The following is a 12,041-nucleotide window of genomic DNA, read 5'->3' as shown; positions in this document are numbered from 1 at the left end:
ATTTAATATAAACAGTTTGTGGATTTTCCCTTTGACATTCAATTGGAAAAAATATATCATGTGTTTTATTATGAGTGAAGTGTTGAATATGATGACTATTTCACATACAAAGTGATGTCTTGCATTAACTAATTTGTAATGTGAACACATTTAAGGCTTTTTGTGTTCACTCATTCACTCAAATTACAATTACAAGTCATCTGGTAATCGCTTACACAAATTCTTTTCCAGTGCTGATGAGTGCTGACAGACGATCTGACACCTTTAGAAAGTCGCAGGATGGATGAATGTAGTCGTGTATATGGCTGCCTATTTCCCTCCTTCATTATATATATTATATATAAAGCAAATGTTCTCTTGGCACTGTGATGCATTTAAACTTGTTTATTTTAATAAACAAAAGTAGTTTGTGCAATGTCAACAGTCTCATTTCCAGTTACAGCAATAAAAACAGCTACAAACAGATTGATCTTTCTGAATTTACACATTTAATACAGTTTGGACTATAATCAGTCAGGTCAACAAAACAAAACAAAAAACTGTGGATGACAGAGCCCTCTTTTATGTGCCACATAAAACAAATGATAATACTTTTAAAGATCTTTATCATATTCTTTTAAAATTATAAAGACAGCATAACATCACCAACCACAAATGCAAAGTAACAGCATTTGACTGCTCTTAAACTTTTTATCATCTGGCGACTGAAATGAACAAGAACAACACAATCCAAGCTCTTACATTTCAGTCAGACGTGTACACATACAAGCGCATACCTACCTTTGTAAACAGTCCCACTCAATAACAGAAACAGGGAGATACGACACAGCTGGCTTGGGTTGGTGGAGCAATTGTTACAGATGATGGAGTCCAGGTGGAGACTAAATTCACCCATTTGTGAGGTCAACATCAGCCAATAGGTTATCACAGTCATACTTGCCTGCAGGCTGCATGGAAACAGTAGCGCATTAACACAAACTAGGTATCCGGCCTAACATATTGCAGAACATCTCAACTAACTACAATGGAAGTGTCCAACCTACCGTAATGTCCATGTCAGTGTCAGTGTCAGTGTCCATGATTGGCATGGCCGCAGTTGGATACTGTGGAGGTGTGGGATCGTTGCAAGGGAGGGACAGTGTCTGTCTGTCAGGGGGAGAAGCATAGAGGGCGCCATGTACAATCACATAACACAAGCTCAAATGTATTGCGTAAATTGTGTTTGTCAGAGTTTGAACGCGCATGTTAACATCTGTTCAATGTTAATGTTAAATGGTCTTACTTACGTTGTCACAGGGATGTGTGGTCGGCTCTCATAGCCTGTGTTCTTGGGCGCTGACATGCAAAAGTCACAAAGGTCATATTTCACTAACCAGTACACGGCACTGACTAAAATAGCTGATTTGTGCTAGCTAGCTTCATTAGCTATGGCCGCACATGTTTAGCTAGCAGAAGAATTCCTCTTGTTCTCTGGTAAAAATGACCAATTAGCAAACCTCCTTCTGTTACTGTGACTTTACATCATTGTTAAACAAATGTACTTTGGTTGTCCTTGGCAAGCAAAGTGATTCATTTTCAAGAGAGAAACAAAGACAATACCAGGTTCGCTGTAGGTTCCAAAGATGGCGTCCTTAGGGATGTCTGGGTAGAGATAGAGGAGAGGATTCCTGTACTCTCTGTTGTCTTTCACCTTGTACATCTTAATGTTGTCGACCAGAGAAATGTAAGCCAGGTCCGTCTTTGTGAAAGGATCTACTGCACGTATGACGGCCTCTGGAAGAGAGATCAGTAAACACGTGAGAATTGCTGTTTTCCTTCAAAATGTATCTGTTACACTTTCAATTTCAAGAACATGGTTTTGTTGGGCAAAATTCTGATTCTGTCTTGGTTTACACAGGATGTCTCCCTGTGACTTACACATAGTAGGATGAATGAAAGCGACCCAGCACGATGCAACAACCTATCAAAGGCTTCATAGTGAGCAACTCTGTACCTCCTTTGCGATTTTGGACCCAGCTGACGCTGATGGCTCCCTCTTTGTTGGTCTCGCTGAATCGCAGAAGAAAGTTTCCGCTCTGTTTCTCCCGCAACATGAGGTCTGCTGTCTTCTTACTCACAAACCCCATGATGTACCTAAGAGATCAATACAGAACAGAAAAACACAACAAAAATCAAACAATGGGATATCAAAGACAATTTAAGAGAATAGATGACGGCAACTAGAGGCTGTAGAATAATTATTCATTCTTGAGATGATCAGAAATGTTTCAATAGTCCTGTTTGTTTGTACACTTATGATTAATGAGATATTCTTACCCATCTCTCCAAAGATCCTTCAAGTGCTTTTTGATCAAATCCAGGATGCCGTAGATCCAAATCCAAGCATTCTGTCCACACAGGAACGCATGTAAACACAAACAGATGGAGATCAGGTCCAATGAGCTCGACATATATAGCATAAATCACTGTTTTTGAGCTTTTGAGCTATTGCGAAATGTCGATACCTGAGGATTATGGTACTGTTAAGTGAAGTGTTCTAGATTACAGTATTACACATGAATCATCATATGGATCAATCACTTGTGACATGTGAAACCTGGCCAAGCTTTTATGGATCATTGTGGAAAGAGCTACAGCTTTGTACCTATCACGACCTGCGGCTCCGCAGAGTTAAGCATTCCTACAAGTGCTGTAAACTACATGGAGCCTCCAGCTGCTCACCCACCTTATGAAACTCTTTCCACTGGACAAGATCATCTGGGTTATCTGTGAAGAAAACAACACACACCTTTAATTACAGATATTGCAGTTATTCATATAATATGGAGCGACTAAATGGAAAATTGGTCATTTCCCCGTTTGTCACATTTGATCATTCAAAAAAAAATATACAGCGTTTAAATATCTCACTAGAGGGTGACAATGTGCATATCAAGCTGTCCACTCACCCACAATTTTGTCTCTGAGTACGGAAAGCTGGCTTTCATTGAGCTCCCGTTCACCGACAGACAAAAACTGCCAACTCAGGACCTCAGACAGCTGGGGCCATGTGAGTGCAGGTGGGTCCAGAAACAATGACAGGTCCTACCAAAGCAAAATTACATCATTTCACTGCCTCAGGTTTGTGTTGGTTTCTGTGCGAGTGTGTGTTGTGGTTTGTTTACCCAGGGTTCACTGGTGAGCAGCATGTTGGACCACATGATCGAGGCCCAGGCACTGTTGATCTGAATGGAACTGGAGATGACTACCAGAGGCAGAGAGCTGGCCTAGAGCCACACACACACACACACACACACACACACACACACACACACACACACACACACACACACACACACACACACACACACACACACACACACACACACACACACACACACACACACACACACACACACACACACACACACACACACACACACACACACACACACACACACACACACACACACACACACACACACACACACACACACACACACACACACACACACACACACACACACACACACACACACACACACACACACACACACACACACACACACACACACACACACACACACACACACACACACACACACACACACACACACACACACACACACACACACACACACACACACACACACACACACTTCAGTTTTTTGGGGGTTTGTATTCATTCTTTATCAATGCATTTCTTTACGCAAAATATGTTCTTTTGTAGAGGGATTGTGCAGACATTCCTGCAGGGGTCGGCACACTTGGTTGTATTTACAGAAACTTAGCAGGAGGTGGCGCCCTATAGGCTCATTAGTGTTATTATCTGCATTAACAGGAAACGGCTTTGGAATTACTGTCCACTGTAGTGACCACAATGCGTCAAAGGTCATTTTAACCCTTTGAGTTTCACTTCTTTCCCATCTTGAAGAACTGGAAGAACCTCCTCAGCGAGGAGTTCTGCTGCTTCTTGTTCGGAGGTTTCCCCTGTATCTCACTGATGTCCTTCAGAAGGTCGCTCCTCTCCTGGTCCCACTTACTCCGCTCGACCTCAAAGCGTTGCAGCGCCTGGACATAAGCAGCGACCATGTCCGCCAGGAGTCGATCTGTGGTCTGCATCACCCCCGTCACCTCTCTGAGGGTCTCCTCCAGCTTCCTGTTGATGCCATCAGCCTTTGAAATTATGTTGCATTTTTCAAGGATTTCCATCTTCTGGGACTCGTTGATGAGGTCCATGCGTCTCATCCTTGAGCGCTAGCTGCTTCTTCATCAGGGACTTCTCCTCCTGCAGACCATAGATCTGGGTCTGAAGCTTTCCGATGGTCAGATTCAGGTCCTCGGGCTCCTTCTTCTCAGAAGCTAGTTCCTTCATCAGTTGACAGCTCTCCTCTTTGATGACTGAAACCTCTGGGTCTCTGAGCTGATCCATGTCTGCTTTGCCGCCCACGGTCAAGATCTTTGCGTCCACTTGCGCGGCAGCCTCGTACACGTCCACCTTCTCCCTCTCCGCGATGCACACTGTCTCCTCCTGGAGCTTCTTCTCCTCCAGCACCGCCAAAACCCGTGATGTCTGAGCCTCCACTCCGTGGTCTGCGCCCCTCTGCTCCTCTAGGCGCCCCTGGAGCAGCTGGTAATGCTCCTTTTCCTTCTGGAGCGGGTCGTTGATCAAGATCCTGATCTGATCTTCAGTGTGCGGCTCCTCAGACTGAGGGCCGAGATGCTGGAGACTCCTGTTCTTATGCATCTTACCCATAGCAGAGCGATCTACTCCACTCGCTCTGTTGCATATATAACCACGTATAACCACAAGACCGGCGATGGCGTAATGGGAAAAAGCGGCAAAACGCTGTGGTGTTATTGATCACATTGACCTGAACACACCTGCAAACCGGCGACGAACAGTTCAATGCGATGACGCTGTTGTAGTTGATGTTCACGTCACAGAGTTTCACCTCCAAGCAGAATCATTCCCGCAATATCTGCCCGATTAAACGATCTAATGTAACATTCTTATATTAATGTGGACGTCTTTGTCATAAAGAGTCGAAACATTGATGCAGGTTTGTGAAACTTCAGGCATATTTGTGCAGGAAAGGTGTGACTTTTATGTTGTTATTGCTACTCCATCTGAAACTTTCCAAATCCTAACAGTCACAGCCCAGCCTGAGAGATCTGAATCAAAGCCACCTCGGTGACTCATGACAGACACTGTATTTGTTCTATGAATGTGTCAAATAAAATAAAATACACACTATTTATACACCATTTGATCAGAATTGTTTTTTTCTACTCAATGTTCCTTTTTGCTTTTGTGCTGTTCCAATCTGCAGCGTAACCAGATGGTACCCACCTCAATGTTACACTCCAGTCCAGCAATTTGAAGCTTTGTCTCAAATTTAATGATGTGGAGCTCCTCGATGACCGCCAGACAATTCTGAGGGAGAACACACACATTTTGCTGACTGCAGGCCATACATACGTATGAACAGGTACATTTACAGCTACAATTGACATTTTGAAATCAGAACTTGTTTCTTACATCACTCGATCCTTTGATTCTTCCTTTGAGTTCCTTGAGTGACTAAAAGAAAAGCGAGGAGATTTAGATGAAATGTGAAATGTGTCCCAAAGATCATAAGCATGAGAGACAGATTGCAACTTGATTCATGTTTGGACAGGTAAGTACTTCTAACTGTAGGAGACTCTAGTCACATGTGGTTTACAGTAAAGCCGTGTGTCAGGGCTTGATTAGGTCATACCAAGTGCCCAAATTCTGCCACCAAGCCTCCGTTTGGCGTGTCCACATCCAGAACCTTCCTGTCGTGTCTGGTGAAAGTGAAGCGACGGAACCTAGGACCATCGTCAAGCAATCAGTCAATTACTATGTGTCCATTTTCAAACCATAGCCGAAACCAATGACTAAAAACCATGATGATGTCATCGTTCTTTACTGTTTTCCTACCCTGTTATGGTCTTGACCTCCTCCACATCCCTAGAATAGAAACAAGAAAGACTTAGACTCTATCACTGTGTGTCAGTTGCTGACACACACTTTGTCTTTTACTTACTTGTCAAATTCAGGTTTGACTTGAATGCGGCCCTTGAATTCCGGGAGATTTGCCAGGAACCTGATTGAAGAATTTCAAATTTAAAAAGAAAATGTTTTATTGCTGAATGCCTTTACTGAAGAAAACATCTGACATGACAACGAGCTGCAGTTATGGAACATTTTGGAGATAGTTTTCATACATTGATGAATATACTTTTTCACTGAAATCCTCATTAAAATCCCGCATGTGAGCATTATGCAGGTGCACATGTGCTGCCTAAAAAATGAAAAATGTGCAAGTCCTCTCTATAAAAGCACATTTGCATATCAAAGCAGAGAGGGGCAGAGAGAGAGCGACAGAGTGCTTGCGTAGTCAAGCAAATTTCCCTGTGACCTTTTAGTTCTTTTCATTTAGAAATGATCTTTTTTGATAAATATGTTTGGTGAGGACCATTTCTATTGGAGGATATTAAGGGTTACTTTCCGCTGCACTACACCATAGAGCTCTTAAATGCATGTGTACAGAAACGATAGATCAATATACAATCAATATGAGCAGAAATATACTCTGCATTTTTTCCAAGATGAGTTACTTTCTCTTGATGATCCTGCACAGTACAAGTCATTGTTTGTCATGTGCAGCCTTACCTGACTTTCATGGTGAAACGAACCCCAGTTTTAAGCATTAAAGGCCGTTGGGGTGGAGTCAACATACACGGCTGTTCCTCCACCACTAGAGCACTGCAAAGCAAAACCACAGCCAGACACGTCAAACCTCCTGCTCAGCAGAACTGTGCGGGCATCGGTACGTTTGTGGACATTTAAATACGGAGGCTCACTTTGCAAGAAGTTTGGTCAGCATGGAAAGTGCAGCTGCCTCTATTTCTGCCATGACTGAGAGAAGGTTGGAGTCGTCACTGGAATCGTATTTCTTGTTCAGCTCTTGCAATTTCTGCAGCTGCTGGCGGACATGTTGGAGCGCCTCTGCTGCAGTTGTGAACCTACACGGACCATGTCACAAGAACACACGAGAACACTCAAGAGTCATCAGTCGTACAACATGGAGGGTGACATCTTATTGGTGTGACGTCTCAATAGTGTGACGTCTTAGTGGTGTGACATCTCAATAGTGTGGAGTATAAGTGGTGTGACGCCGCATATTTGAAGCAGTAATGTTTTACCAGGTCTGCAGCTGAAGGAGGCAGGTGTCTTCAGGCCCGCCGATGGACGCCAGCTGCTGTCTGCGCTTCCAGCCAGGCAGCTCCACCACGGTGAGATCGTTCACTATCAGCTGTGCCGATGTCAATATGTTCCCTATTTCCTGCAGCACAATCTGGGGGGTAAATACAGAAACATCAATCAAACAAAAGGGCTGAAAGGTCAGAGGCTAAATCACTTCTAAGCTAACAACTGCGGTGAAAATCATCCAATCTGCATTATTACGCATCAACATGACCATGCATGCCTGTAATGATGATGATGATGAAGGTCAAACTGAATCTCTACCTGTTTTGTTTGTGTGATGAAGTTGGTCTGTTCTCGACATTCCTTCTCCGGGACAGCCGGAGGCGCCTTGATGACATCGCTGTGCTGCTCCACTGAAAGCATGAGCCCACACAGAACACCTCAGACACATTTTGATGGTGTTAGAAATATAAACCTTTAAAAACTATTTGGAATGTATTGCACCTGTCTGGTGTCGTACCTTCGCTTTGATAGCTTCTCTGTAGGAAGTCCAGCTGGTCGTTGAGGTTTTCGAGAGACTTGATTTCCCGCTCGACTTCCTGCGATTGAGTCAAACGTCACGTACTTCACATACTTTACCAGCTTGTCGATGGCATAAATCTGTACATCAGCCTTAAATATACAGAGTTTGAGTTGCAGGTGACGTTACCCAGGTTCGCTTCCTCAGCTCTTTGACTCGGTTGTCAAACTCTGAACTGCTGCTACCCTGAGAGAAAAAGATTGGACTTTCTTCTCTTATCATACCTCAACGTGTGGCTGCTTGATAATAAAGCAGATTCTAAGAGTGTGTCGAACATATTGCTCAGCTTCATACATGTTGCTGGTTTCTCTGACCTTCATACTTAATCTCACCTGTGCTCCACATGCTGAAGCCAGGATTTCCTTCTCCTTCTTCAGACATTCAGAGAGAATCAAGGCCAAATTGAGGGGATTCTCCTCAAAGTAGCGCTGAGTAATCAAAACAAACATTCATAGATAGCTATGAGAAAATATAATCTATACATTTGAATCCAGCATCAAATGTGTTCTGTGCCCGTAACTCAGGCTAGAGGTCCTCCTCACCTGCAGGTAATCTTTAATCCTCCCGAAATCTGGACCCTGCAAAATGTTATTCTGCTGGACAGAGAGGATCTGCTGCTGGCCCAGATGTACCAGGAGCTCATGGAAACGATTCCTCGCTTCCTGTTCGTCAAGGGCTGCCAAATCCCTGAGTGGAGAGGGACAGGAAGGTTCATATCCTCAAGTGATTTAGCCATTTACAACCTCTGCATTACACTGCTCGTCCTCTGGCTTAGGTCGATTACATTACAATACACCGCGCCACTCACCAGTCCTGCCCCTCGATCCAGCCGCTCAGATAGTGGCGGATCATTCTGGGGAACTTTGTTTCGTACAGTTGGATCACCTGGCCCTGGAGAGCCGAGTCCAACTTCAGCAGTTCCTGCCACTGAGCCATACGGAGTAAACTGTTGCCTGTCTAAAACAAAGAACTGCAACGTCACTGCCAGGCTTGTGCGATGCATCTGTAAAACACTAAATTGTTCCCTGTCTCATATTTTCGGTGATGTTTGTCTTTTACCAGAATGTCTCAAAACGTTATTGACCCATTTCAATGAAACATGGTGGGCAGGTGGGGCATGATCTACAGGACAAACCCCAAACTGTACACGTGAAATGTTCGGACCAAGCCAGATAAAAGCTTCATCTTTGTGTTTTCATATTCCTTACAGCTTTTGCTATGATTGGCTGCCAAAGTTGAGTGGGCGTGGTTTATGCTGTATTTCCTGAATAACTCAATCTACTCTAACTGAACTTGATGAAAAAATACTAATACAAAAAAGGAGGAACTACGCTGTATTTATTGGGTTGTGTATCAATTATTCAGTGTCAGAAGCCTATAAAACATCCAAAAATATAAAACAATTTGGGAAGAAAACTTGATTCAGTCACGCTAACCATATTTTGACAGCTCTAGTAAAACCACAGTACAGACAGATAAAAGCTAAACATTTTATATTATTACTTAAATAAATAATGATTCTACTTTGCATATCTCGCATTGTTCAAAACACAAATAGCAACAACAGCAAAACAGGTTTACATGATATCACAATTTCTACACACTAGACACGTCCCTTTACATGCATAAAAAGTAAACATTAATCAAACTGACTAAAACTACTACGGTTAACATGCAAAGGACGTTTTGTATTTATTTCGATACACTTTGGGATTATTGTTCTCGGTTACACAATATACACACTAAACAATCGACGCAGCCTGACAGCTTCATATCACTTTTAGAGAATTAATAATCTTCATCTTCCTCACTCACCTGGTGCCTGTGCGCGGTGCTGCGGTGCTGCGGTGCTGTTGTGTTGTTGTGTTGTTGTGCTGTTGCTGTTCAGTCGCGTCTAACGTGGGTGAGCGGACGAAGACTTTATAGCCTCGGAAACTCCCCAGACTCAGTGTGATTCTCGGGAAATAAGATGATCACCGCCCACAACGGTTTTACTCCCGCCTTCAAAATAAAAGTGTTTGCGTTTAATATTTTGAATTGTTGATTTTTGCTATATTTGCCTCCGTCATCAGGGAGATTGTGTTTTCGTGTGTATAATTGCTATTGTTATGTTATTGTTATTGTTCTGGCCTGTAGAATAAGCAGGGGACTGAACTGATGCCTTCTACCATCATACTCTTGAACAGCACCTTATGACAACTATCTAGTTGTTTATTATTTATCAAGAATGCAAACAGCCTTTCTATCCTTCTTTTGTATTTATTATCTATTGTGTGACTTGTCTTCTGTGAGCTACAGGATGCTTCAATTTCTCCAAGGAGATGAAAAAAGTACCTCTCTATCGATCTATCACTTGTTAAATTTCATCACTGAAAGGGGGAGTCATATTTGGAGGGCTTCTTGGCCTTGGTGGAGGAAGTAAACCTACATTATCCCACAACATTAAAGCTAGATGATGTAACTCGGAAGCTCCCCAAACGCAGTGTGATACTCGGGAAATAGCCGTCAAGAAGACCACAACGGTGGTCTTCCGCCTTCAAAATAAAAGTAAACCTACATTATCCCACAACAAAAAAGCTAGATAATGTAACTTGTAAAAATGAAGTTAGAGTCTATGGGGTCACAATGTTGGATCTTGTAGTAAAACACAAGAGAACATTTATGACTCGTTTCCGGATTTCACAAGCCCAAAGGTCACACCCACACACGATCCACTCTCTAGGAATCATGTGACTCTCTGCAACCAGTAGAGACTTTGCACACACAGACATGAAGCTTCTTACTGAACTCAGTCCTGCTATACTGTAGGTTTTAGAATTGCTGAGCTTTTTAACAGAGGGGTTTATACATATTAAAATACTTTATTTTGTAAAACATTTATGAATATGAAAAAAACATAATAATCAATAAGAAGGTCAAACAGTTAATATCATGGAATGACAAACTCTGGACTGGGCACTGTGTCATTCAGCTTTATACATCACAGACTGGAGGCTGCAGCTTCAGTTGGTTCTCTGGCTCTTTACCTGCTTTACTCTGAATATGGGGAGCTCATCTGTAAGGCAGGAAGATAATCAAGATTAGCAGCTGCATTGTGGAACAAAGTATTTTAATATAGTAAGACACAATTCACCTAGGAACACAAAGACATAGAAAAACTAAATATGCACTAAAACAACAATAATTTGCATCCAAAGGCATTGAGTTATATCTATTTACAATTATCTAGTATGTTTTCAGTTGTGCAGTGAGCTGTGGAAGAGCAGAAGAGTCTTACATCCTCCATGTTGAAGCATAGAGCAACTAGAGGAGATTCTCACCCCTCACCTTGCCTCCTCACCTCTCCTGCCAACCTCATTTACCACCACCACCTCACTAGGCCCCCCCCCCCTTCCCCCATCTGTTACACTCACAAATATGAATATCAATTATGAAGAGGATTATTTATTGTTTGTGAAGCAGTTACTGTGGAAGTGGAAGCTCCCTTTTTTTTGTTTTTGTTTTGACAGTCACATTAGTTCATGCTGGTTTATTTTTAACTCGTGTACCTCAATGTTGCCTTAGTATGCGTAGGATCTAAAGAACAGGTCAGTCTGTGTTTTCATGCACTTTATGGTTTAGTGAAAACACAGAGTCCTCGTCAAAATGTTATGGATGTGGGTTGGTTTCTAATTCAGAATTGTTGAGTTTCAGTAGTAGTGTGTTTGAGTGTGTGTGTGTATGTATGTATGCATATGTGGAGCCCTGGTTCAGCCAGCTATGAGATGTCCGCTCTTAAAAAGGTGTATCATTATTTCTAGTCGCTGGAAAGAATTGCTACTTGTAGCTCTCACAGAGGCTTAACACACTTGTATGTAGGTTTAGACTCAGCAGGATGCAGTAAATGATGATAACTTCATGTATTTATTTGTAAGGGACCACATGAAATACTAAACATATACAGTATGTTGCCATTTGATGTATTGTTCCAAACGTAGCTGCAGCTGCGGCCCCTTAGCTGCTCACTGTTATTATGAGCTTACAGTACGGACGCACGGCAATACAACAATATACACAATACAATGCAAATCAAACGCAGCATTACCACTGTTATACCAAAGCAACATTAGATCGATGTCTAATGTCAATTTAAAACCAGTGACAGTGTTTTTAAGTATGACCACTTCAAATGCTGTAGTATATAGAAATGAGCTTTGAGGAACGTCGATCAGCATTGGCTTTTACAGATAAAGGCTGCCTGCCCAA

At 42.5% G+C, this 12,041-nt stretch overlaps 1 protein-coding gene across 2 annotated transcripts; it reads right to left on the bottom strand.

The window, feature by feature from the left end:
* Window positions 1–366: 366 nt before the first annotated feature.
* LOC143004761 (signal transducer and activator of transcription 1-alpha/beta-like) lies at window positions 367–9,747 on the bottom strand. Of its 2 annotated transcripts, none has more exons than XM_076155912.1 (24): window positions 9,612–9,734; window positions 8,605–8,766; window positions 8,339–8,483; window positions 8,129–8,224; window positions 7,926–7,982; window positions 7,737–7,815; window positions 7,538–7,629; window positions 7,213–7,364; window positions 6,871–7,032; window positions 6,680–6,772; window positions 6,051–6,110; window positions 5,945–5,974; window positions 5,742–5,832; window positions 5,522–5,563; window positions 5,333–5,416; window positions 3,165–3,266; window positions 2,949–3,084; window positions 2,726–2,766; window positions 2,317–2,387; window positions 1,994–2,133; window positions 1,600–1,773; window positions 1,287–1,335; window positions 1,044–1,146; window positions 367–947 (listed from the first exon to the last, which is right to left on the bottom strand). In XM_076155912.1, exons 2-24 carry the CDS (start codon window positions 8,730–8,732, stop codon window positions 888–890), a joined length of 2,187 nt encoding a protein of 728 aa, XP_076012027.1. In that variant the 5' UTR covers window positions 8,733–8,766; window positions 9,612–9,734; the 3' UTR covers window positions 367–887. The 2 variants fall into 2 exon arrangements, with proteins under 2 accessions (XP_076012027.1, XP_076012020.1); XM_076155905.1 differs by having other exon boundaries at window positions 368–947; window positions 8,605–8,753; window positions 9,612–9,747.
* Between the last annotated feature and the right edge of the window lie 2,294 nt (window positions 9,748–12,041).

The sequence above is a fragment of the Genypterus blacodes genome, unplaced genomic scaffold, assembly GCF_046128005.1.
Source record: "Genypterus blacodes isolate CSIRO-AG114 ecotype Tasmania unplaced genomic scaffold, CSIRO-AGI_Gbla_v1 ptg000008l_1, whole genome shotgun sequence".
NCBI lineage: Eukaryota > Metazoa > Chordata > Actinopteri > Ophidiiformes > Ophidiidae > Genypterus > Genypterus blacodes.
This window is presented reverse-complemented; position numbering and strand designations above follow the sequence as displayed.

Excerpts from the sequence above, each read along its gene's own strand:
- LOC143004761 (XM_076155905.1), bottom strand. The coding sequence starts at position 8,732 with ATGGCTCAGTGGCAGGAACTGCTGAAGTTGGACTCGGCTCTCCAGGGC. Across the intron at positions 7,033-7,212 it reads CTCCTTCAGCTGCAGACCTG|GTTCACAACTGCAGCAGAGG; the intron begins GTAAAACATTAC and ends TGGTCCGTGTAG. Across the intron at positions 2,388-2,725 it reads AGTGGAAAGAGTTTCATAAG|AATGCTTGGATTTGGATCTA; the intron begins GTGGGTGAGCAG and ends CTGTGTGGACAG.